This window comes from Petromyzon marinus, chromosome 15 (assembly GCF_048934315.1).
Source record: "Petromyzon marinus isolate PM22_M1 ecotype Great Lakes invasive population chromosome 15, UKy_Petmar_22M1.pri1.0, whole genome shotgun sequence".
NCBI classification, from domain to species: Eukaryota; Metazoa; Chordata; class Hyperoartia; order Petromyzontiformes; family Petromyzontidae; genus Petromyzon; species Petromyzon marinus.
Genome location: NC_133681.1, coordinates 3,499,182 through 3,526,885, shown reverse-complemented (window position 1 = coordinate 3,526,885; position 27,704 = coordinate 3,499,182). Strand labels below are relative to the sequence as shown.

Genomic DNA, 27,704 nt, shown 5'->3' with positions numbered 1-27,704 from the left:
GATAATCACGAATTATAGGAGAAATAGGATGCAAATACAAGTGTAGTGAGCGACTTCTGAGACACGTCGACTAGAAGGCTTCTTATTTATTAAGAGCACACTGGGCGATACATTGTGTAACGCAGCTACACATAGGCGATCCTAACACGTAGCCCCATCTCCGGCTTCGCTACGCAAGCTGTTCGACCAGCGCAGCGACGGAGAGAGTCTTCAGAAGATCAGCCACGTGGTCGGAGACGAAGAGATGACGACAAGCAGCGACGCAGCCGAGACCCAGGACCCGTTACAGCCACGAACCTCTGGTTCGGTGCCCTTTATATCTGTCCCAGTGTGGCCAAGCTCCACTTCTGGCCACGCCCCCTTTCCAGAACCTTCGAGCCGGTTCCCGGCACTTCTCGACTGACTCCGCCTTTCACCTTTATCCCGGACACGCCCCCCTTATAATAAGGCATTACGTAATGCAGCTACGACCCTAATTACCACTCCCGGCCGACAGGTGTCACCCTGTCATTACACAAGTAATAGGAATAATGGTTAAATGGGTCCGAGATAGCCCTAGTTATACTGTATATATTGTATCGTAGCAATGAATGGGGGTGAAAAAACATCAACACATTATTTCTGATATATTCCTGCAAACGATGGCAATATATTCAGGAGCTAAATACCAATGCCGAGGTCTGCTAGCCACGAGAGGGCTTCAGGAGGGAGTTCGTGGAGTTTTGCTGTTCCACCATTGAAGGAGTGCAGACTGCAGTGGTTTATCGTGGTCCATAGTTTGGGTTGCTTGGCTACAGTCACCCGACTGTGGCTTGTGTCTTCAATTTTCCATTCATGAAGGAGATGTTGTACATCGGACTGTTGATGGTCTGATGCATTTAAGCTAGGGCATGTAATGTTTTAAACTCTGGTTATATGATTTGAAGTTACTGAATATTTTATGTGCTCAGAATGAATACTAAGAGATACTCCTCGCGTGTAAGCTGTTCCATTAAAGGAGACATTCTGAGCTGATATTTGGATATGCAGCATCAGCTATGAAACAAGCGGCCACTGTACATTTTCGGAATTTTCCACGTGAGCACACTGCACTCAAAATTAACAGAGGCGGGTTCACCTTTGTACACATTGCACACTGGTGGCTGTAGTAGCTGTACGATGCCATCTAGTGGATAGATAATAATTTCAGAGGCGTTTTTTTCCATTTCGAGAAATAGAGTTTTACTTCAGAAAAAAGCAACGCTATTTCGAAATGACGAGGGCTTAATATTTGTGGTGGTGTAAAGCCACGTAGAAAATATGACAATGCACCATCAAGAGGCGTTGTTGTTTCTGTTCTGATTTTTGCATAAATTTGAAATGTATACAATCATTAATATTGAGTTGAACACGTGCAGTCATTGCAATTTATTACCATAAATGTTCATGCGATGTCAGTTGAATATACATATCGTAGTCAATTTATTAACTACACATTTCCTAGCATCACAAATAACACAATATTTTACTATAATGTTTAGCTGTTGGCAGCTCTACAGAATTCCTCTGCAATTTCAAACTACTTTTTGCAAAAAAAAACATTTTATTTTTTCACGATAATTTTCACTCTGAATTTGTTTTATTTTCTTTAAACGCATGTTGCTTTGTTACCCCCATTTTAAGTGCTTTCCACCACAGAGAGTATTGAGTGCCTAGAAATGTGTTCCAATTAGCCACTATCCACTATAGGAGGAAGGACTCACGGTTGGTTTCCTTCTGTCCATTGTGGCTGAGATCAATGTTTTTTTTTTTGTCATCGTTACAGCTGGCATATATATTTTACCGTTTTTAGATCATTTTGATCCAATTGCATTTCTTTGGAGGGGACTCAGTGGAACTACAAAATGAGGTTTGGCTTTTAAATCTGGGAGATAGGCAACACCTTTTAAAGCATGATTTCCACCACGGAGATGATATTGCAAATGGCTGTATACAGTGAGTGACTTGTAATACATTTAGATTTGCAATTTGCTCCTGCTGCAACACATTCTCTCCTCCAATTATCAAGCCACCCTTGTCCACTCGTCATTCTGGCGGTGTAGAAATTCAAAGAGTTTTCTATAAATATGCGCCATAAGAGGTTAGGTTAATAGCATAGAGAAGACGTGGCCAGGACGTTGATCGTGGAAGAGATGAACTGGAGAAGTGTCCAACAATTTGTATCACATGATCATCACCAGCCATGATCTACCGCTGGATGAATGCCTTTTCAAGCCATTGCAATCCCTTAGTTCAGTGGTTCTTAACCTTTAATGCAGCCTTGAACTCCTTTGTTTCTCAATCGTTTAAACATGTATAATGTTAATATATCCATAGGGTTTGATGAAACAAAGTAGTTGTGCTTACATGCCAGTGCTTAATTTGTGTTTCGATTATTCACCTTCTAAAAAAAAAATCTGGCCGTGTCTCGGACCCCCAGAAAGGGCATCTCGCACCCCCAAGTGGCACGTCGACCCCAGGTTAAGAACCACTGTCTTAGTTTCTCGCGATTCCACAGCACATTGAGTTTCTCGCTCGACGAGCCGATTTCACTGCTCAATCTCCCCCGGTGATTGTGCCCTTGGTCGTGGTCTCTGTTGTTAATCTCAACCAACTGGCATCCACGACACTGTCCATAATGAAGATGCAACTATACACAGACGGGTCTGCAGCGCTTCCGTCAGCAGTGGCCACGACCTAGAAACTGCGGGGACTGTTGTGGCCGAAACGTCGTGAGAATATTATTGTGTTATTTTATTTTATCAATTTATTATTTTATTCTCATTCTACGTGACTTTACCGAAAGAACCAAAGAAGATGAATCCTTGCAGTCACGAAAGCTTTAAATCGAAAAATAGAGGTTATCATTATTATAATTACCTTCACTGTCAGAGCCCAATCCCGTGCCCATCAGGCCGACCAATAATGCTTCACAGTTGACGCGCGTCTTTTAGAAACCTGGAGGCATTTTTCTGGACAAGGGGGGTGGGCGGGGGGGTGGAATCCTCCTTCGGTGAGTTGCTTTTACGTCCACCCACGCCGATGCTAAACCGCGCTTGTGTGTCGCAGGTACGACTACCAGGAGATGCTACACAACTCCACGTTCTGCCTGGTGCCCCGCGGCCGACGCTTGGGCTCCTTTCGTTTCCTCGAGGCACTGCAGGTAGAAACCCGCCTGCGCGTGCCCCCTGAGGCTTTCTCTCTCTCGTCCGACAGGTTTCCATGTTTAACACCCGTTGTGTTGTTCAGCGTGATGTCCGACGTTTCGCCCCCCCGCCCCCGAGACACGCGCCCAGGGAAGGGTTCCGCAAGGTTGGCGAAGGTCCGGGCTCGTGGAGGCAAACGTCAGAACGCGGTGGCCGGAGAGTTGCCATGCAGACCCTTCCGTTAAAGGATTCGATTTGAAAGCAGACCGATCGAGTACATTTAATTATTATTGTCAAACTTGTTTGCCGAGGAAAGCCTCCCTGTGTCTCAGGACATAGTCAGGAGGGTCCTGCAAAGCGTCACAGTACGGGGCAATGTTGAGCTCTGCAATACAATGTGATTGATTTGCAGGGAATTTTTCAGCATTCGGATGTTTGGCCAATTACCAGTTGCATTGTATGGTGTTTTTTTCTTGCTATGGAAGGAAAGCAGAAACTCGCGCAGAACAGGGGAAGGGGATATGCAACACTCCACACACACACAAAGGTGTCTGTGATTGGAATCTAAACGGGGCCCTTCTAGCTGTCAGGCACGCATTATGACTGTGCCACCCTGCCACCCTTATTGTAATATAAACAGGCTTGGCATTTCCGCTCGGGAATTTTAATAGACTTTTTTTTCTTCCAATTGGCACTTATTGTTATTACTTATACAGCACTTTGTCAATGCAACTCTTGATTAATGCCTCGCCGTGCCATGTCGGTCGTAGGGGATTGTTTCACCATCCTTCATCACGCTGATAAGTGTGGGTTGGTTAAGTGTGGTGTGGGGCCTGGTTCAGATGCCACTCGCCACTGATGTTATCCGTGACCAGGAATTCAACTCAGATCGTCAGACTCATAGCGAGGTGTTCTAACCACTGCACCACTGCTCCGCTCCCAGTGCACACATCAATTTTCATGCAACTATATAACCATAACTCTAGGTAAGTGAGCCGTTTTCCCAGTCCAAAAATGTTTTAACAGGTACATTTACATATAAAAAAATACATATTTCTTTGCTGGCCATGCCCACTGCCGTGTTAGTTTCGAAAACCTAGCCATGCCAAAAATAGGCTGGTCCAGCACTGATTGCATTTCTGCACTTAGCGGAGAGAAAATGTATGAAAGAAATCTTAAATACACAAAAAAATACAAAAAAAAAATTCACAGTTTTTTTACAGTGTTTCAATGGACTGGTAAATAAAAGCAATTTGGCATGGAAGAGAGGCTTTGTACATTGTGGGAGTTCCTGGGCAAAAGCACACGCATTCTTTTTTAGAACTAGCAAGCACATAACTGCGAAATAGAGCCCTACCATGTAGTTATTTTACCATATTGTAACATCAGTCTTTTATTTTTCAGTTTGCAAAGAATGTTTGAAATGTACTTTCATTAATCATCCCATTTAATAACCTTGTAAATTATTTGTGTTCCGATTTTAATGCGATTATTATCTACAGTAACACTGCCAATTGTGAGTTGTTTAGTGTTTCTCGTGATTAATTCCTGTGACTTCCTTACTTAACATGGCATCAAATGTGACCTAATAAAGCGGGTGCCTAAAGCTTAATATGGATATGTCTTGTTCTATATAAACCCCCCCACCCCCCAATGCGTATTGATTAATTCACTTCTTACTGTCAAAATAATTTTTTAATCTGTAACTTAATTAGGTCAATTTTAATTGCGATTGCTTTCACCTGCGTTAAAACATTCCAGTAATTAAAACCTGCTGAGGATTAATACAAACTTAAATTAGAAACACATCAACAAGTAATGAATGTCAATGTTTTACACCCTCATTTAGGAATGAAACTTTTATATGTTTTAATTTGTTTTATCCCATATGCTATAGATATACCTTTGAAAAAAAAGTGCAGTCTGCTCGGCAAAAAAAATGAACAAGTCAACACAGTTTAACACGAGCCTCATTGTCACAAGCCAAGATATGCAGATGAGATTAAAATATTATTTTATCAGGCATGCATATCAATACGCCACATCATGCATATTTTATTAAAACATTGCCTTTGTTTAATCAATACCGTTATTGTTGTATTGCTTATTTACACATTTTTGTTTGTTACGAACAGCAATTACATCATTGCAAGTTTACTTGGGACAAGTCTCGTGTATTCATCGTGTTTTCCTGCAAATGACATTTTTTTAGGGTGCCTTAAGTGGCATAATAATGTGTTAGTACAATGTGCAGGATGCAAGCACGTGGCACGTGTAATTCAATGCAGAATATTTGCAGCAAGGGATTTTTTTTGTTTTACCCAGAATAACTGGCATTAGAGTTGTCCAGGGCTAAAGCAGTGCAGCATGCAAGCTTTCCTTGCTTCCTTCCAAGGCTGGCTCTAGCTTCAGTTATGACACCCTCCATTGCCTCTCTCTCTCTTGCCCCTTGAACAATACTTGCCTCTGTGCTCGGGGTCACCAAATGCCAAGCCCAGACATGACGTCAGTGCGTTGGGGTATGGAATCACAAAGCACATCGTCGGCCTTCAGAAGTGACACAAAACCCTGCTGCCTCCGAGCACTTGTGGACGTTCTGTATTCCGCAACTCTCCATGTGCCCAGAAATCTGTTTGGAGCCAAATCCGATGCCAGCGTGACCACCTTGAATAATTCTGTGCTTGCATTTTTTTAAAATCACGGTCTTCATGTTGCCAAACACCTGCGCTTCTAGCCCTCGTTGTTGGTTTTGGTTCTCGGACGCACATACATTAATTGTTATTTGAAAGGCAATTTGGCCAATTCATTTCAGACCACATTTCACCACGCATTAAAAAAAAAATTGACCTCACGCTTTTGTTTTGTTTTCACTCATTGATTTTTTTCCTCCTCCCCCACAGGTTTATTAATTTTTCAAGCAAATTGTGCAATCATTTTTTTTGTGTTTCTCCAACGGTCTCAATTGGCTTTTACCTATGTACCAGTAGAGTAACGTGGACGGTGTAATGGTTACCGCACAGGATTTGTAAATCCAGAGGTCACCGGTTCCATTCCATATCTCGGCATGGCAGTTGAAGCGATGAGCAAGGTTCTTAAAAACTCCTGCGCCTCTGTCCACCCAGCAGTGCGAATGAGTGCATTCTACAATGACTCGATAGGAAGTTCACGTGTGGTGGAGGTGGAGTGTCGGTACTCACTCCTGTTTCAAGATGTCTGGCCAGCGTGGGAGAGAAGGCCAAATATACCCTCGTGGAGGCCATGCCGGTACCATAAACCAAAATAAACAATGAAACAATTCCTCTCGACCCATGCTTTCCGAACCCCAATCTACTTCCCGCTGGGCAGCTTTGCGTTTCCGCATTTGGTGGCTAGGAGATGTTAACTACCTTGCCTGGTATACAGGAGGTCGTGGGTTTGATCCTGACCCTGAAGCCTGCAGTATATTTGGAGTTTGCATGTACTCCCTGTGGTCTTTTTTTTTTCTCTGGGTCCTCTAGTTTTTTTTTACCTTCACGTAAAAAAGAACATCTGCTGAGAGTATTTGGCTACTATAAATATCCACATGATAAGCCACTTTGCTGAGTTATCATTTGTGGCCAGGTCGCTTCTGAAAAAGAGCCACATAGCTCAGTGGGCCTTACCTGGTAAAATACAAAAAAAAAGGTAGAAAACAAAATCCAGCCTTTTCTTCCTTAACCACGGGCACGATGATTTATTCTCTTCTGTGTCAGGCCGCATGTGTTCCAGTGCTCCTTAGCAATGGCTGGGAGCTTCCCTTCTCCGAGGTGATCGACTGGAGCAAGTCCGTCATTCGCGGGGAGGAGAGGCTGCTTCTTCAAGTATGCTTGCGAGCGCACGTGAACGAGCGGCATAACTTTCCACCACTTTTCCGCTTGACCGCTCCCAAGAGCATTCTGGCCACAGCTTGTAACCCTGCAGATTAATGAGGCACCGCCACAGGCTTAAGGCAGGACTTTGATTCCGACAGGCTGGGGAAAGCTATTATTAAATGATTGGTGTTTGAAAGAGGAAGCAGTTCACTGATCCAGTAATTTGCAGTTCTGTCTGATGTGTTCTTTGTTCTTTGTGATGCAATGATAAATCAGTATTTTTTTCATTTTGTGAAATAAAATGCATGAACAAAAAAACATGGGATTGTTCACCAAAGCGTACATGCAACTGCATATCTCTTTCATATAGCCTGATCCATCCTCCCTTAAGAGACCTGGAACATAGATGTGGGCAGTTTCATTTTATATGAGGTCACTTCATGAAAAAGAAATGCCTGTTAAGTTTACTTCTGCTGCAGAAAAGAGTGCAACATTAGGCAGAGTGCACGCGTGTAACCCACGTGACTCAAAGCAACACAATGTATGAATGCAGCAGCAACAAAAAAATAATCAAACACACACAAATAAACAAAGATCTCTCATATAGCCTACATAGATTTTTTTTGCAAATGCTGTTAGAAACCACCTATTAAGGCATATCTAGCACCATGCAGAGCCACGTTTGTCTCCCCATTAAAGTTTCTACATCATAAAGGTTCTACATCATACCAGCTACTCAATTAAGGCTGGATCGTCTTGGGGAAGACCCAAGACTGGTTCACATATCGCTCGCCACTCACGTCAGCCCTGACCCGGAATCAAATTGCGGTCGCCGTGTTCACAGTGCGACCTGCTAACCATTCTCTATCACTCTTTTCCACCCCGCAAAGTCCCGGCCATACACACACGCGCACACACGTATATTTTCCCCCAAAAATATAGCCCCAGAAAAATATCAAAGGTATACACAGAAGGTGAGGTCATGTCTAAGTGCACCCATTGTACGTTGGCACGAGTGGCGTTGATTTCGTCAAGCGCCTGGGGTTCGCGGCTCGCGTGAAAACGCGGATGGGCCACGGCACGCCGTCCTCTCGTTGTGGCCACAGAGGACACGTGGGCAAGTGCGGCCTGTGCATCACTGAACCAGGAATGGGGGAGGAGGGCCCTCCTCCCCCACATTTTATTCCGATACAGCTGATCGCAGACTTATCGTGGGTCAAAAAAGCACGACGATCCTATCTGCTGGATCATCCTCACCAAACGGATCTCCCAGGAGGATCTGCCGGCTAGGATTTGCCAGACTCGGTGGCTCCTAGGCCTCGAGGCAGCCACAATATGGCAGGAGGGCCTGTAAGCTCGTGTAATCCGTCGAAGTAAATTGGATCCAATGCCAAGCACTGCCTTAAGTGCACTGGTGGCAGAAGGCAATCGAGACCTCCTGAGGCCAAGTGTGGCCTTAGAAATGGTGATTAACCACTCCACGTTTTTACATTTTAAACAAATCCAGTGTGCTGCATTCAAATGAAGTGGGTTTTGGCACGTTGCGCTATCATTTGAAATGGGACACTTTTAATGGAATGTGTGTTTTGGTATTGTTCGGGTGGTGCACAATCCTGTGGAATTATCACGAACACTCTTCCATTGCACACATGTGGCCCTCAATGAACGTGCGTGTCAAACATTTAAGCTGGAGTTTTTGTGAGTGCAACATGGAGAAATCCTATCCATATCAGCGCCAATGACGTCATTGGCGGACACCACAACTTGTGTACAACCACGGAGGTTTTTTTTGTGTGGTTCCTGCTGCAATGCTGTCCGGTGTGTGTGTGTGTTTGTTTGTTTTTGGGTTCCGCACTGCGTGTTGTTCGGCACGATGTCCGACGTCGCGCCCCACGTGCTGGTAAATGGAAGCCCCCAGTGCGTGGGGCAACACGTCGGATATCGCGGGCACAGCTCGAAAACACATCGCAGAGATGCACAGCTGCACGTAGCCGTGTAACGTACACCGATTGCTCTAATTAACTGAATCACATACAACATTTACACGGCGTGGTGCCAAGCGCACATCATTTATGATTAAAACATCTGTTTGTCCTAAAATCCCCTTCCCTACCTAGATCCCGTCGGTCGTTAGATCAATTGACCATGACAAGATTTTGGCGCTCAGGCAGCAAACCCAGATGCTGTGGGAGGCTTACTTCTCTTCCGTTGAGAGGATAGTGCAGACCACACTTGAGGTAAGACCGATGAAGCGCACTGCCGCATTTACCCACCTGCTCTCTGAAGTTGCAAAAATGAGAGCGTCTCCATTGTTAAGAGAAATCGACTTGAAAAGGATGAAAACATATGACAGGATATCATTATTTGCCACCAGCCAAAGGCGTTTTTGCATTGACTTGTAGTTCGTTAAATATGAACCGCTTTAACTGTGCGACACATGCTCTATATTTGGTTGATTGTGGCTTAAAATAATTTTATACGTTAAACTTGAATACATTTTCGCTTTGTAGCTCAAGTTACACGCCTGTGAAATAATAGTTTATTGCGTTGAAATGACGGATACGGTAATTTAACGAATACAAATTATGAAACTAGTATTGTTATAAATGACTAGCAGTGACGCTGGGCTTAAAATATTGAATCGTGCAGTTCCTCGGGCAAGTTGTACATCATGTGGTGTGGTCCGGCGCAGAAAATAGCAAGTTTATCATTCTGCACAGCCCTTTTCATGATGAACGTTTTACAATGCCACTTGCAAAAAAATGTATTTGCAGATAATTCAAGACCGGATATTTTCACACATAGCCAGAAATAAAATGTTGTGGAACCAATCGCCTGGTGGACTATACGCCCTGCCACAGTATTCCACGGACTGCGCTGATTTCCCGTTTTATTATGCCACTTTGGGTAAGTGTTGTGCAACTTTAAGGTCTCCTTAATTAATTCCGACCGTAAATGAAAGCAGTTAAAAATGCAGAAAGTAAACCAGATTTTATTTCCTGTTCCTCAGCAGACAGCAAAAAAAATCACAAAATGGCAGTGATTTGCACAAGTGTTTCAGGAAATATATCTCCACAGTAACATTCGAGGCAGCAGTCAAGGTTATACGATCAGTTTTCAATGCGTGCGTGTGTTACTGAACGTGCCCATAAGGTGTTTCGTTTTTGTGCAGAGAGAAACCGCTACATTTATTGCCTGCTGATGTGCGTAATTCATCACAAATATACATTTTTAGGATACTTTCAATATCCGTCATAAAAAAATTATTGGTCAAGAATATCACGATAACGATATTTGTTTAAATAGCAAAAAATATCACGATGAGATTGATATTTGTAAAACAAAAACAAGCATTGGTTAGGTACCTTCCTTTTAGAAGTCTTCAATGTCGAGCAGGGATGCATGAGGATGTACCAACCAAATTTAAGGACCCTCATTGAGACAGGTGCCGGTTAGCACGTTTGGCTATGTATGGTGCGAAATAAGTCCATCATACATACAAGCAGTGTGTATGTATGCATTTGGAAGTTATTTCGCACCGCACGTAGCCAACCATGCCCATCGGAGGTGTGGGGGAAAGGACAACAAACTAAACACAAAAATCAGTTCAAATGAAATTCGTTTTCAATCCAGATTTAAAAGTGCACAGCTCCAGTGGCTTCCTAATCTAAGAAAGAAACGTCACCATTTCAGGCATTTAGCGGCAGATTGAGTTCCATTGCACGTAACAGCAGAGGCTGAAGAGGGGGCAAGGTTTTTCTGCTTGCGGGGTTTTTATTTTGGAGGGTGGGGGTGAAGGGAAGGCTCTTTCAAATATTTGCTTACTTTGGCACTTTTTGGCCGGATTCCTACAATCCCACAGCCGCGAGGCATGATCTTGTCACAATGTCAAACGGAGTTCGGTCTGTCGATTTAGCACCAGAGTTTACGCACTTCCACTGAATCGCAAGTTGGTGCCTCCGAAATAAATGACGAGTCTGGTTGGCAGCGTGGCTAGCACTGACATGCACCGTGTCAAGGAAATGATTTCAGATGTGTGCAGTCACTTATGGATATTTCTATTTAGGTTCATAAGCTACCCGGGGAATGTTTGTGAGGTTTTTCTTTTTGAGTGGACAGTGAGTTTTAAAATGTTCGACGTTAACAGAGTTTTGGACGAGCATGTGGTGATTACGATGCTGATAAAAAAAAAACAATAATAATAATCGAGATGTTGATGATGTTTTTTTATTTATTTTTTCAGGGATCAAGCCTCTGGAACAGTTCACAGCCGTTATTTATGTAGTTTCCCCACTAATCTCTCAGTCCCAGCCTATCATCAAACTCATACTCGCTGTTGCAAAATCCAAGTACTGTTCACAAGTAAGTCTGATTATACAATAATCTGTGGAATGTGGCCAGGAACAAGCCATATACAGTATACATAAATATAATTTCCATATAACGTGTTACTTTAATATTAATGATTGTATTAACATTATCACCGTATAAGTACTGCCCTTTTGTCAATACACTGCTGGATAAGGGCCTCTCCATGCAACGCAGATGGATGGAGTTTCTTTAAATATATTTTACTCAGATGGTCATAGCCGGTTGGTGTAGGTGGAGAGCATAGACGTGGGAGCATAGGACCGTGCAGCAATCTCGATTTTTCTGCACTACCCTCTGCTGCCAACACTGGTATCCCACAGCAGCCTATAACACCTATTTTATTCAATGCCAATGGTCACCCATCGAAACACAATCCAGGCTCAAGCCTCCTTAGCTTCCGAGCTATAATGGTGTCGGGCACATTCCGTGTGATTTTTTTCCCACGATAAATGTTGATTCATATACAATGAATATGTGAGTACAACTCAGGAATGTTGCAAACTTGGGGTGCGTGAGAGTTGGCTGAGAAAATAAAATGTTTGCTCCGATTATGCCTTAATTGTCCTATGATATATAAATATGGATAACTTCAAATGAGCCGCCAAGTGCGAGTGAATAGCTGAAAGGAAATGAAATAAGAACAACCGTAACATTGTTTTTGGGAATGATAATTACGACTAAAAATAGTCCCGCGTACATCTAAACAGCAATCACTTGCAAAAAAAAGTGAAGTCTTCACATTTTAAAGACGCGCATTAAAAAAAAATGTCCTTATAATTGATCATATTAATGTAAAATATACTTTAAAGCATATTTCACTTGGGGCGGAGTGGGGGGAAGAAGAGTGGCACAGTGGTGACACTTGTGCCTGTCAGCAAGAAGGTCCTGGGTTCGATTCCTAACTCGATCGCCTATCTGTTCAGAGTTTGTATGTTCTCCCCCTTTTCTGTGTGGGTTTCCTCCGGGTTTTCCAATTTTCTCCCACAACTAAAACACACACACACACACTGTGTAACTGTCATTGGCCAAACATCCCAATGCTGAAAAATCACGCAAAATGACTCAACAAAAACTAAAACTAAACTTTTTTTTTTACAAACGAAACTAAACATTTATTTATTTTACCAGATAAGATCCACTGAGCTCTATAGCTTTTTTTCAGAAGTGACCCGACCACAAATGACAGCTCAACGAAGTGGATTTTCACGCGGAAATGTACAGCAGCCAAATACCCTAAACACACGTTTCTAAATGTGGAGGGAAAAAACCGGAGGACCTGGAGAAAAATCCACGTGACCACGAGGAGAACACGCAAACTCCAAATATACAGGTGCCAGGGTCCGGATTGAAGCCACGACCTCATGTATATCAGGCGAGGTGGTTAACATCTCGCCACTGTGTTTCCCCACGGATTACATTTTGCAACATCGGCCCCCTGCCCCCCCCCCCTCCCCAATTGTGTAAACTTGACAGGACCCTCCCGAAAGAGAGCGATGAGACTCTACGAGGCTTTTCCTGGCTAACCTAACGTAGTAAATGATGTCTCCCCAATGTCATTCCTTTTTGTCCTCAGATTGTGATTCTGTGGAACTGTGACAAGCCCATGCCAGCAAGAAACAAGTTGCCAGACACCGCAGTGCCTCTAATAATGATTGAGGGAGAGAACAAGGTGAGGGCTCCATCGCAAAGGATGAGGATCTAACGCTCGTGACAGGAGCGGACTGCTTTGTCCGGCGGTACAATGGGGTGCCACTGTTAAGGGTGCCCTGACGGTGGGGTTATTGAACGTGACAGTCGGTAAACGTAAAGGACCGGTGGCACGAGACTAATAACGTCTAAACAGCACTCGGGGCCAGGTTGTGCTCACCGAGGCAAAGGTGATGTAATCTTGTGAATGTGTTGCGCCGGAATAGGATGAGTGATAGGGGCAATTTTTTTTTCATCGTTATTAACCGAACGAAAATAGCACTTTAGCACTTTTTTTTAATTCCAGAATGTGCCGATCCGTTTCATATTTTCATGCTGTATATTTTTACGTTTCGAATCCATTTAATCAGATATTTTGTAATATATAATAATATATATGCTGATATTAAGTACTGTTTACACGTATGCAGTGGATTTTTACACATTTCTGTTTATTGTTAAAAGAACATAACGTGAATAATAAAGAAAACAGCCCTGCATTCAATTAATGTTTTACCTAAGCATACATTTCGTCTCATGTCTTATACAGAAAATTAAGAACATAATCATGAAATGCAAATATACAAAAAAATGGCCAGTGCATTAAAACCAGCCTGTCTCGGTATTTGTTATCTGCAGGTTGCACATTTTCTTGGCTTCCAAGTGCTTTTCATGAACATTCCGGTTGTCTGATGAACATACATTTTCGTTCTCATAACCATCATCATCGTCATCGTCGCGTCTTCACTGGGGTGGTTCAGACTTTGCTGTTTTTTCCCTGGATTTTTCTGTTGCGTGTAGTCACTTTAAGACGTTTTCTTGTTCGTGTTTTTTTGTTTTGTTGCGGTTGCACCCGAGTCAAGAGCCGCATTGGCTCACAGGGCTCTACCTAATAAATGAAAAAAACTGAAACAGGATTGCGATATCAAGCGACCTACAACATGAGCAAGCTCGACGTTGCGTTCCTCCGCCCTCCCCGCCGTGGCTTCGGCTAATAAGCAACCGCAGTTTAGAAAGATTAAATCTGCCCAATTGATCTCCAGTGCATGATAGACTTGAATGGAGAGTACGGAAGACACTTTCCACTTAACCTGTTATCTTATTTGGCTATTGGGAAAACCATTCTTCTTCATTGTGTGTCCTTATGAAGATGTTTGACTTCGAGTACAGCAATCATTACAGCAGCAAAACCCCTTTCATCGTTTTTTTCCTACTCTCCGTACCGTCTCATTCATTCGCGTACTCGATTGAGCGGTCTCATTCCGCCTCTTTTGACGTCATTCAGCCTGTGACATCGTCACGGTAACAAAATGTTTTCCCTTTGTCGCTGCCGTCTCCCGTTGGCTGGGCAGGTGATGAGCAGTCGGTTTCTACCCCTTGACGTCATACAGACTGATGCCGTTTTGGGTCTCGATGAAGACACGGTCCTCTCCACAAATGAGGCAAGTCCACCGTGTGCACACACGCACACGCACAGTTATCCGGGGAGAGAACAACAAAAATGCGGACGGGTTAATGAGCGGCCTCGATATCAATGTCGGGGTGTGCGTGCGACCGCCCCTCGCCACGTTCCCGTTTATATTAAAAGCGGGCGTTGTTTTCTGAATAAAGCTCGCGATTTTGCAACAGCAACAAAATGGCAATGCATAAACTCGGTTGCTAAATGACCATAATCGAACGCAAGCAATTCTCTTATTTAGTACACTGCTGACACGGGAGCTGCACATTGCGCAACTATCAAAATAAATTGCCACCTACACCGAGAACAAATGTTGTTCATAGCTGTTTATCCTTAGCACAAGCACCGATACGCATTCTTGCAACGGATTTAAGCAACAGCAAATGACATTCTGTATTCATATACAAAATGCACAAGACCAGGGCTATCAAGAAACGCATCTGACATCTGTTAACATCCTGCTTCCTGATCACGGCGGCCTCCAAATAAGTCAGTTGCGTCTGCAACGAATCGCTCGGGTGTTTGTGCAAGAGGTGCGTAAACACGGAGACGCCTCGCGCCGATTTGGAGACGCCTCTGGTAGAATTCCCCCATCGCTGCGCGCAGGTGGACTTTTCCTTCACGGTGTGGCAGAGCTTTCCCGAGCGGATCGTTGGGTACCCAGCTCGCAGCCACTTCTGGGACAGCAACAAGGGGCGGTGGAGCTACACTTCGAAGTGGACCAACGATTACTCCATGGTTCTCACTGGGGCTGCGTTTTACCACAGGTGAAAGCACTTTCACCATCACCTTCCATCATCATCAGCAGCAGTAGCCATTGCCTATCCGCTGCTGGATAAACGCGTCCACGTTGCTGTTGCTTTCCCTCACGGTCGGGCAATGCCACGCCACTCCATCTCACTATCGCAAACGAACCGATCTCGTCACCCCCATCTCTGCGGTGGTCGTCCTCCCAAGGCGCGTTCTCTCCTTTGGCTGCCATTCCTTTGCTTACTTACCTTGTGATGTGTCCTACTCAAAGGCAATTTGCTTTCCTTAACGGTCAACACGATGCCTCTGATTTGCATTTGTTTTACTGATCCATGTCTCTCAGTGTGGTTGCAAGGACGCATCTCTCTGTGCTACTTTGCACACTTTTCCAAAGCCTAATCCCTTCTGACTTTCTAAGCCACGTCTGGAAAGCCTTGCAGATAACTGTTACAAGACTTTTAAGTTCTATGTAGTAGGCATTTGACTAATCACCCACCTCTACATAAATTCGATGAATTGTAACTATTAGGAGTCGCAGTTCAAGAATTAATTCCATTTGTACAATGCCATTAGTATTGTTTTCTACATTTTTCTGTGAGACTTGTTGTTATGTTTGTTTTATTTGCATAACTATAAGCACTACCCTCTGCTCTAAATGTAGTGGTTCTAGTAACGAATTGGCATGTTTTGTTTACCTGACAACCCTAATTAATTGGCAGTGTCGGGTGGTGGTGGCGGGTTTAACGACACATTTATATTCATGCCATCTCACCCAAAAACCTCTTATGGATAATAATGGTCGCTGAAAGTCTACTGCTATGTGTTAAACTGAGTTAGGATTCATTGTGCAGCAGATGTGTTAAGCTAAAACTAGTGAGCCAGCATCTCTGACAACCTTGGTTCAAATGCCTGGCTTAAAGGGAATAGACGAAGCACAATAGAACGTTATATTTTCAGTCCCAACGAATTGAAAAATTATCACGTGGAGCGGAATGACCGTTTCAGCCCAGTTCCCAACAACGGAATGGAATATATAGATTGTTGTTGCTGGCGAAAGTATTACATAACAGACACATGGAAAATACCGTGCGATTAAAAGCTTATCCGGTCACGTAATCCCTAAGGCAATAGGTTGAGGCCCGTTGAAGAAAGATCCAGACGAAATGAAATGATTTTGTTCAGTTTAGCCACAAGTAAGTCTACTGCTGAGATTGTTTACATATTTAATCCATTAAAATCTTTCAAATCTAAAGAGAAACGATATATGGGGCACCCAGGTTTCGCCAAGGCATGAAGACAAATCTTTTGCCCCTTTTGGACTGCACCCTCTCCCTCCCACACAACCACCAACAGGGTGGACAAAGATCCAATGTCATTTTTTTAGGTTAATGAAGGAAACATGTAAACGAATGTGTTTCTACAGTTTCACAGACATCCAAATTCACAATTCTTGGCCAAAATCCCAGTCATTCCCCGTAAAAGTGCTGAACATTGTAGCAGGGTGTAACACATTATTACTGATTTATTTCAGGTACTATCATTATCTGTACACATATCACCTTCCTGAGAGCTTGAAGGCAATGGTGGACCAAATGGCAAACTGCGAAGACATCCTCATGAACTTTCTGGTGTCGGCCGTGACTAAGCTTCCACCCGTCAAGGTCACTCAGAAGAAGCAGTACAAAGAGACAATGATGCAGCAGGTGAGTTAGTGGTTCGTTTTTTGCCATCCCCCCCCCCGCACCTTCGATGAGCACGGTTGGCTGCGTACGGTGCGAGAGAAGTTCAAAGTGCACACACGCACATAAACCATCACACAAACTCCGGTCGTCCTCGCAGCTGATTTTGGCGAGCCATCGAACATACCCGGTCGCTGCATCGTGCGCTTTCAGGTGTGCTTCTGCGGCCGTCTGGAACGCTCTTCCTTACGATAGTAGGAAGCTACTGGAGCCATGCACTTTTAAATCATCTAGATTTAAAACTCATTTCTTTAGAACTGCTTTTTGTGTTTAGTTTGTTATCCTTCCTCCGCACCTCCGATTAGCACGGTTGGCTATGCACAGTGTGAAAGAAGGTCAACATACATACTACAAAACAATAATGGGCTTTACTGGACTTCCCTATAACACTTGTGGCCATCCAAGCATTACCCAGGCTGCTAAGCTTGTGAGATTTGACAAGATTGGGCACATCCTGAGCTCTAGGCATGATTGAAAATGTAGTGTGAAATATTTGTAGTGTGAAAAGTTTGCGTGTCACAAGTTCAGGTGACTGTTCGTTCAGTTTGTTTGCAACTCGTCCCCTATCTGTGCATGCAGAACTGTGGAGTATTTAATATTCTACGGTTCTTTTGGTAAAGTCACGTAGATAGGAAAAATAGCAATAAAATAATAAAAATAAAGTGAATACAAATATCACGACGTTTCGATTGCAACACAAGCGGTCGTCGGGTATTTATTTTCTGCCGAAGCAGTGCAATATCTTACAGAAGCAGTGCTAAAGAAGTTCAACATTCATACGTACGTACGAAGAAGAATCGGCAAAGAGGAATGTATACTCTTTGGTTCTTTCGGTAAAGTCACGTAGGTATAATATAAAATAAATCACATTTTTTTTCTTTCATATCTACGTGACTTTACCGAAAGAACCAAAGAGTATGGATTCCTGCAGTCACAAAAGCTTCAAATCGGCAAAGACGAATGTACCGAGGACTCCACTAAGAATGTGGAGGACATGCAGGAGGGGGGCTTTTTGTCCACTCCGTTGGTGGTGTAATTGAATGCGTGTTCCCACCGAGCACCGCTGCGAGGTCTTAATCTGGTTTTGAATTAATGTTGTCTTTCTTATCACACATTACAGATGATGATTAACATGTCAAAACAAAAGTACTCTTGAATGCACACAAGATAATGTGCTTTTCCTCAAGTTGTTTTTGTTTATCAGAATCGCTTTTAGTTGGAGGCGAAACGGAATTGAAATGTCTAAGTGGGGTAAAGTTATGTCAAAACGATCGCAAAGGGAGTATAATTGACTTCACATTTCTTTGCCTAGGTTATAATTTACTTGAATCACATATGTTGTGTTCGATATTGCCTAGAATTCATTGTGTTAACCTGTTATTGTTTGCAGAAAATTTCTATACACATCAACATACACATTTCCGGTCCATGCATATTTATAATATATGTACAAATTCGTTTTAATGGGAATAATTGCATCGTTGCCTTCAAATAACTACGGGGAATCATTGCTATGATTAGAATAGATATTTGAAAATGATACAACAGTGCCATCTGTATTCATTGCTGTTGTGTAAGTTCGGTGTTGTCGCATCAAGTACCTTAACTACTTTATATTGGCTGCATAATCACACTCTTCCAAAACGTACCAGGACCTTTGAGCCATAGAAAATGTTGTCATATGTCGATTCAGGAGGCTGTAGGGTTGAAATGGTTAGCATACCGGACTTGCAATCTATAGGTTGCCTGTTTGATCTCCAACTGGGGGTTAAGTAAAAAAAAATGGGCATATGTCTTGAGTTCTCCCCCTTCCCATCATCCAGCAGTATAAATGGGTACAGCACAGGTGGTCAGTTATGCCGAATGTGGTGGGATAAAGTGTGGGTATTTCCATTTATTTCAATTATTATATGTCCAGCGGGGAAGGGTAGGCCAAACGCCCTCTCAGAGGAGCTCTCTAGGCCTCTATAGCGGGGGCGTTTATGTCACCGGTAGATTGAAGAAGCAATTGCAGGGCTGCACCTTTACCTCATTTTCATTCGGTCAACTTCCAAAACTCCAAATGCAATTTCTTCGTAGACCTATATATTTAATAACAAAAATGTAAATTCAATTCTCCCACATTTGGAAAGCTAAAATTTAAAATGTGGGTTTTCAGATGTTTCTCCTTACACATATATGTCACAAATATATTCTCTCTAGCCTTTATACAACATGATGAGAACCTACAGCAGTCACTGCATCAATCATGACAAGCTACACGTATTAGATGACGTGTAGCGTCATCGACCGGATGACGTCTTTGGCGTACGCCTTTTGACGTCATCCGGTCGAGCACCAATTGGGTCGAGGCTCAAAAGAAAGCCGTCCCTTGGTGTGGACCAATCAGTTTCAAGGACAATGCATATATTATCATAGTATGTTTTTTGTTTGCATTTGACTGCAGGTATTGTGGTTAATGCAGACATGAATCCTTGTAAGAAGGTTTCAGTTTTGTTGCCAGAAAAAAGGGGAAAAACCCTATTCCTAACATTAATCACGTGTCTCAAAACGAACGGTTTGCCAAGATTCACAGGGCATTAATTGCGTCCACTTTGTTTTCACTCATTAGCTGGCTGAAGGATCTGCCCTGAGGACTGAGTTCTGACAGAAACTCTCAAAGACTTCTCCCTGCCCAGCTGCCCACCTATTTAACAAAACAAAAAAAACCCAGCATTGGCAATTGTCTTCGCCAACAGGGACTTTGTGCGATCCATCTAGGCCAGGAGTCTGCAACCTGCGGCTCCTGAGCGGAAATGCAGCTCTTCAAGGACCACTTCTTGCGTTATTATATTAAGGACCCACCATCTCGTATTCACATCGCATTGTGGCTCTTGAAATAGAGGGGGTTTTTAATACCTAATTTAAACCAAAAATTTATTTTGGTTGCCGACCCCCCCGATCGAGACGAACACATGTCCTGAGGCAATGTTTAAAATGTTAAAAACATTAAAATTCCATATGCTCACTATTGCCATATGCCACTTACATAACAGGGCAGCTTTGATCCAATAACAGTGGCTACTGTTGCACTAACGGGGACGCTGGCGTGGTGGAATGGTTGTCTCACCCGACTTGCAATCCGGAGGTCGTGGGTTTGACCTTTCGGCATCGTGGTGCAAGTGGGTACACTGGGTTAGTCGATCGGCAGGTCACGTGCTGTATGGATATTGCCACCTCTTCCAAGACATCTGGCCAATGCAAGAGAGTATGCCAAATATTCGCTCCACGAGAGTAAGAACCAGGAAATTTGTACGTCTGCGCCTTTTAGCTTTTGATGTGACACAATAGATATTGATTTGTGCCGAATTTGTTGTGATTTTGTTTAATTTCCGGTCTACCGTTAAAAATACACTTTTGGTCCCATTGAGCTCTACCTGAATATAAAGGGATTGCTACATGTGTGAATATAAAGCCCCCCTACATTCTAAACATTGAAGTTAGGACTCATCATTTGGGTGACGAATGACTGATTGACTGATCATTGTGAGGAAGCTGAAACTTATCTCAAATATAGTCGAGGCTATGGTTATGAAGTGGATGATAAAAAAATGGGCCATTAGAATGTACGGCACAACTTTTAATTGGTTTTACTTATGGGGCAGGAGTCAGCCTACAGGCTTGTGCTAAACACCTTAAAGTGGACGGTCCGGATCATCGGTGAACTTTGTACCTCACTTTCCTTAAGAGTACGATGCTAAAACCAATAAAAAGCAGGCAAAGCCCATTTCTGGTTCAAAAGTAGAGTATTAACATCACCCCTCCCTATAATCATTGCCATAAATAGTGTAATGTGTTATAAATTATAGGTCTGTGCTTCGATATCTGTGAAGAATACATCAGTTTTCATATAAATATCGTTTCATGAAATATTAGGCACATCGTGCGTCACTGCTCAACTCTGGAAATTCTCTGCCATTGTCTCTCGCCCCAATTTCTTACAACCTTGCTCTAAAAAAGGAAAAACCGCATTAACTCACGAATTCCACCTTCACGAGTTTGTTGCTGGCCAACTTGGAATTTGGGCCCTTCGTGCTTGTGCTCGGCAACCCTCTTCTGACTTATTGAGGGTGAGACTTAACAATCCTCGTGCTGTGTGCATTGCCTGACCCCACCACCACTACCACCCCCCATGTCACTCGCAGGGCTCGAAGACGTCTCGCTGGGCAGACCCCGACCACTTTGCACAGCGGCAGACCTGCATGAACACCTTTGCCGCGTGGTTCGTGCACATGCCACTCATCCGCTCGCAGATGCGCTTAGACCCTGTGCTCTTCAAGGACCAGGTGTCCATCCTGCGTAAGAAATACCGTGACATTGAGCGACTCTAAGTGACTAATATCTGTACCGTGTAACATCCGTGGCTCAGCAGGACGCCCACGAAGCAGAACCCAATCGCTTACTGGGGCCCTTTCCTGCTGAAATAAATACACATCTATCTAAATCTATGTAGTGGCAAAGAGGGGAGAAAGGGGGTGTGGGCAAAGAGAAGAAAACTAAAAGTAAATGAAGATTGTGAAAGGGATGCAGAAAAAGAGAAGAGACGATGAAGGAGGGTCTGAGAGAGGTGATCGCAGGGTGACGTTTTCGCAATTTGCAGGAATCAGTCAACTCGCCGGTGACGTTCACAGCAAGTTGAGAGGTTCCCATGCGCATGCTCAAGTACTGAAAGTAAATACTAAGACCTGAGGGTCATTCTCAAAGAAAAAGAGAGAAATGACTTTTAACTCAATTCAGTTAATCCATAAATGCCAGAATGCTTTGCTATCTATCGTTTAACATATTGGCATTTCTAATACGGTGTTAGACAAAGAAAATCCAGTGCATCATAGAGTAATGTCAAAGCCTTAAACATCAATACGGTAATGATCACATTGTTAGCATGTGCAGCCCCAGTGAACTCTTGTTTATGTTTCAGCACTGTCTGAGGGTACCTAAACAATGTGTTGATTGACTTTACCTGTTTACTTAATTCCACACCTTTTTTCCCCCCCTTTAATTGTTCCGTCTTCTTAGGCATCTTATTGTACGAATATTACTTGATCATGTAAAATCTATATGAAGAGCGGCTGATTGAGCGTTCATTAGCAGGTATACGATGCATGTGGTGCACATGGAACTGCGGACGGAGGAGACTCGGTCCTGAATGCAGGATGATTGCAATTGTTAAGGCACTGTGGCCTGTACAAAACATTAAATGTTTTCAATGTGCACTGTTGTTTTCAATTTAAAGCATTGAGATATTATTTTTTTAAATTTATTTCGGTGCATTTGTCAATCGACATGGCTCTGTATTCATTAAAAAACAACAACTTTTTTTCATGAATTAAAAAACCTTTTTTTTACTTTTATCTCATTACCAACTGATGTTAAGCCAAGGCCTCTTGTAGCATCCTTCAAAAGGGCCCCACGCAAAACCCAGTTCCTGGAGGGAGATGAAAACGGTAACATTCTCGTTTTGTGTTTTCGCATTAGGAAATAAATTAACTGTTTGTAAATGCCTCCCACAGAGCAGCAGACAAATGAACAAAAAAGCCACCAACTTAACAAGTGCAATGAATGTTGTGCAAAAGTATAAACAAGATGTGAAGTTTAGTTTGCTTTGTAAAAGTACATTCGGTTGTGGAACGATTTATATTGTAGAAGTATCTCTTCAGAAACTGTATAACTACAGGCGTTCATTATTCACGTATTTATTAGTTCTCATTTACATGTTCATAATGCAAAGCATCAATACGGCAGTTTGAAACATTATTTGATTTGTTTATGGAACCATGAAAAGGAATCCACGTCGACAGACATGGATTTCTGGTTTACGTTTTTATTATTCATATCGATTTTTATGGGTTTCATTAAATCGGAATCATTAAGGTGTGCCCAGTGTCATCAAATTACCCTTTCAAAGCGTATTGTTAAACTCGAGATTAATAGGCTCATTTCAGGTTATCAGATATGCTAGATGCAGAATGACGAATAGTTTTTGTTGCGCGTGTTTATGCAACTGATTAGCAATGCTGACACGTTTTGATTTTATGGTTTGTTTACGGAACAGACAACATGCTAGGTGTGCTTGATCAATGTGGCTTTACTTGATAAAGTAATTGCAAGGGGTGTAACAGACCTAAACGAACATTATCCGCAGAAGAGTTTCAGGAGCAGGTAAATTATTGATAATAAAAAAAATCATTGTACAGTGAGGGAAAACAGTATTTGATCCCCTGCTGATTTTGTACGTTTGCCCACTGACGAAGATATGATATGTCTGTAAGTTTAATGTTAGGTTTATTTGAACAGTGAGAGACAGAATAACTTCTAGATTTAAAGATTTCGTGACTGCTAGGATCCATACTCTTTGGTTCTATTGGGTAAAGTCACGTAGGTGAAAATAAAATAACAAAAAATCACGACGTTTCGGCCACAACACAAGCGGCCTTCATCAAGTGAAAGGACGAGACTGTCTGGAGGACAGCGCTGGAGTGGGAGAAGCCACGCTTAGATCACGACCTTTAAGCTTGTGATCGCGGCATCTTTTGAGGAAGGTCAGCGTCTCGATGAGCTGTGACTTCTTGTCCCGTTGTCTGTTAAAAGCTCTAACAGATAGGTGAAAGCCCTCCCCATAGAGGTTATCAATTCTAGATTTAAAGCTTTCGTGACTGCTAGGATCCATACTCTTTGGTTCTATTGGGTAAAGTCACGTTGACAGAATAACAACAACAAAATCCAGAAAAACGCATGTCAAAAATTGTATAAATTGATTTGCATTTTAATGAGGGAAATAAATATTTGACCCCTCTGCAAAACATGACTTAGTACTTGGTGGCAAAACCCTTGTTGGCAATCACAGAGGTCAGACGTTTCTTGTAGTTGGCCACCAGGTTTGCACACATCTCAGGAGGGATTTTGTCCCACTCCTCTTTGCAGATCTTCTCCAAGTCATCAAGGTTTCGAGGCTGACGTTTGGCAACTCGAACCTTCAGCTCCCTCCACAGACTTTCTATGGGATTAAGGTCTGGAGACTGGCTAGGCCACTCCAGGACCTTAATGTGCTTCTTCTTGAGCCACTCCTTTGTTGCCTTGGCCGTGTGTTTTGGGTCATTGTCATGCTGGAATACCCATCCACGACCCATTTTCAATGCCCTGGCTGAAGGAAGGAGGTTCTCACCCAAGATTTGATGTTACATGGCACTGTCCATCGTCCCTTTGATGCGGTGAAGTTGTCCTGTCCCCTGAGCAGAAAAAAACCCCCAAAGCATGTTTCCACCTCCATGTTTGACGGTGGGGATGGTGTTCTTGGGGTTATAGGCAGCATTCCTCCTCCAAACACGGCGAGTTGCGTTGATGCCAAAGAGCTCCATTTTGGTCTCATCTGACCACAACACTTTCACCCAGTTGTCCTCTGAATCATTCAGATGTTCATTGGCAAACTTCAGACGGGCATGTATATATGCTTTCTTGAGCAGGGGGACCTTGCGGGCGCTGCAGGATTTCAGTCCTTCACGGCGTAGTGTGTTACCAATTGTTTTCTTGGTGACTATGGTCCCAGCTGCCTTGAGATCATTGACAACATCCTCTCGTGTAGTTCTGGGCTGATTCCTCACCGTTCTCATGATCATTGCAACTCCACGAGGTGATATCTTGCATGGAGCCCCAGGCCGAGGGATATTGACAGTTCTTTTGTGTTTCTTCCATTTGCGAATAATCGCACCAACTGTTGTCACCTTCTCACCAAGCTGCTTGGCAATGGTCTTGTAGCCCATGCCAGCCTTGTGTAGGTCTACAATCTTGTCCCTGACATCCTTGGAGAGCTCTTTGGTCTTGGCCATGGTGGAGAGTTTGTAATCTGATTGATTGATTGCTTCCGTGGACAGGTATCTTTTATACAGGTAACAAGCTGACATTAGGAGCACTCCCTTTAAGAGTGTGTACCTAATCTCAGCTCGTTACCTGTATAAAAGACACCTGGGAGCCAGAAATCTTTCTGATTGAGAGGGGGTCAAATACTTACTTCCCTCATTAAAGTGCAAATCAATTTATAACATTTTTGACATGCGTTTTTCTGGATTTTTGTTGTTGTTATTCTGTCTCTCACTGCTCAAATAAACCTACAATTAAAATTATAGACTGATCATTTCTTTGTCAGTGAGCAAAGTACAAAATCAGCAGGGGATCAAATACTTTTCCCCTCCCTGTATGGTAGTTAGATACTAATGAGTAAAACACATTATTTTTTTTGCAATTTAAAATACTTGGTGCACCTTTAATGTCGATGCTGTTGTCGATTTATAACGGTCACGCATCATGTGACGTTGACCATTTTTAAGTTCGCGTTTGTTCAAGGAACGCAAGCAGTGATTTTTGTTTTGTTTTGTAACAAACAGAGATGGGTCGGTGTTTTTTTATGCTGGAGGTGTCGGATAAAGATCCCGTTGTCATAAAGTGGAGTATTGGTCGGCTTGGATGTTATTAATGCCCCTTTCTGCCATGTACTCACCAAGTAGATGCACACGGATAGCAGGAGATTGAAACATTTTATAGTAACTGCACAAAAAAAACATTCCTGATTTCATTTCTCAACGCATCCTTATCTTTTGTGATTTATACACTTTTAATGAAAGTGGCTTTTTCTCAGTGTCTCTCCAATTCGGTTCATTTTCCCTTTACATAAAATACAGCGAGAAGATGTGGGCTAAATAATTGTTTTCTTTTATTCACGGCCTGTATATCCAAATACAAAATATAAAATGATGTCAAGCCTCTGGCTTGAAAAAGGAGGTGACTCGTCAAAGTAATTTCAAAAGTGGAAATCCACAGTACATCATTTTTATGCAGTGGTTCTTAACCTGGGGTGCGCGCACCCCCTGGGGGTGCGAGTGGCCCTTTCTGGGGGTGTGAGACACGGCAAGATCTTTTTCGAAGGTAAATCATTGAAAGACAAATTAAGCACGGGCACGTAAGTACAACGACTTTGTTTCACCAAACCTATGTATTTATTAACGTTATACATTTTGTTACCATTGAGAACCAAAGGGGTGCAAGGCTGTAGTAAAGGTTAAGAACCACTGCTTTAATGGGACCTGCCTCAGATGCACGTCTATGGTATGTTTCCATTTAAATATTGGTTTTGAAAATTGGATATTTAAAAAAAAAACTTCAATAAAGGCAACGTAACCGCTTGCAGATCACTCAATCCAATCGTATATATTTTCTCTTGAACACACTTTCTGGAAAAGTAACAACTTTCGTAGATGTACTTATGCACACTCTGTGGCCAATGTTACGTTTTCAAAGAGGGTCTTTGATTTTGTTTTATTGCATTGCGTTTGCTTATGCATATCTCTGTACTTTTACCAAGGTTCTGAATGCTTTCTGAGACAAGAGAGATATGGCTGGCGTATTACATTCTGAATCGAGTAGGTTTGTAATTTCGAGAGACATCTTTTTACTAATTCAAACGTAATTTGAAAAAGCAAAAATCCATACTAGATATTTTTCACAAAGTAATCAACATTGTACTGTATAACATGGATGTCCCGATTTGTTCCAGCTTCTTAAGGTTACTTATGTTTGTGCTGGCCTCACCAGCTAATTTCACGTATTGCATTTTTTTGTTTTTGTTGCTAAAATGTGTATGACAAAAAAATAGATGCTCTCTGAACTGTGGAAGCACAGGATACTGTGTTTTGTACAAAGGTTTAAATTTCACTGCTAATTTTATATAAAAAGGTAATAATGAATAAAAAATAAAAGAGCAACAAATACCGAAAAAAACAATCCCCTGCAAAACAATAACTTAAAAAAAAGAATAAACTATTTGATATACTGGAATGTGTCCTTGTGCGTTTATTTATCAAGGCCGCTTACGTTGCTTCTTGTGTTTTACCTGAGGAATCCATTTAGAGCGCTCTGACGTGATGTTTCCAGGTCGTACCACGTGTTGTTCGGCACGATGTCCGACGTGCCGCTCGACGTGCTAAGAGTTTTGTGAACTGAAGTTTGCTTAACGCGGAGCGAATCGTCAGACATCGTGACGAACAACATGCGGCGTATGGATACAGACATGCGGCATATGGATACAGAAAAATACCCAATCCAGAAGTAACAGGGAACACATTTTAAAACCAAACCTGAACGTTTTTTTTTGTTTTATCAGGTAAGACCCACTAAGCTATAGAGCTATTTTCGTCCCAAAATTACCTGACCACATTATGATAGCTGAATAAAGTGGCTTATCATGTGGAAATGTATAGCAGCCAAATGCTCTCAGCACATTTTTTTAAATGCGGAGGGAAAAACTGGAGGACCCGGAGAAAAATCCACGTGACCACAGGGAGTACATGCAAACTCCAAATATACAGGTGTCAGGGTTGGCATCGAAGGCACGACCTCCCGTATACCAGGCGAGGTAGTTAACATCTTGCCACCATGGCGCCCATTTACTACTCCGTGGCTAGAGGAAGGGGGATTTAATAAACGTGCCCATTTTTTACAACTGCCACCCCCGGAAGATCAACTGCAACCAGTGACCTCTGGATTGTAAGTGCGGAATGCTACCCAGTACACCGTGACACCTCCACGGTGGGGTGATGTTTTTGCACATTTGCTTAACTGATGAGCGCAATACCACTTCAGACATCCCGTATGCAGGCTCATATTATAAACACCACCA

The 27,704-nt window shown here is 42.7% G+C and overlaps 1 protein-coding gene across 2 annotated transcripts in view; it reads left to right on the top strand.

Annotated features, from left to right (window-relative positions):
* Window positions 1-26,863, top strand: part of LOC116942588 (exostosin-1-like) — a 154,094-nt gene extending 127,231 nt beyond the window's left edge. The window contains exons 2-11 of one of the 2 annotated variants that reach the window (XM_032954669.2): window positions 3,088-3,181; window positions 6,896-7,003; window positions 9,112-9,231; window positions 9,769-9,901; window positions 11,238-11,356; window positions 12,939-13,034; window positions 14,404-14,493; window positions 15,117-15,277; window positions 16,792-16,963; window positions 21,184-26,863. In XM_032954669.2, coding sequence (XP_032810560.2) covers window positions 3,088-3,181; window positions 6,896-7,003; window positions 9,112-9,231; window positions 9,769-9,901; window positions 11,238-11,356; window positions 12,939-13,034; window positions 14,404-14,493; window positions 15,117-15,277; window positions 16,792-16,963; window positions 21,184-21,369 — 1,279 coding nt within the window. In that variant the 3' untranslated portion in view covers window positions 21,370-26,863. The remainder of the gene's footprint in view (window positions 1-3,087; window positions 3,182-6,895; window positions 7,004-9,111; window positions 9,232-9,768; window positions 9,902-11,237; window positions 11,357-12,938; window positions 13,035-14,403; window positions 14,494-15,116; window positions 15,278-16,791; window positions 16,964-21,183) is intronic. The other variant, XM_076067217.1, reaches the window with a different exon arrangement.
* The last annotated feature ends 841 nt before the right edge of the window (window positions 26,864-27,704 follow it).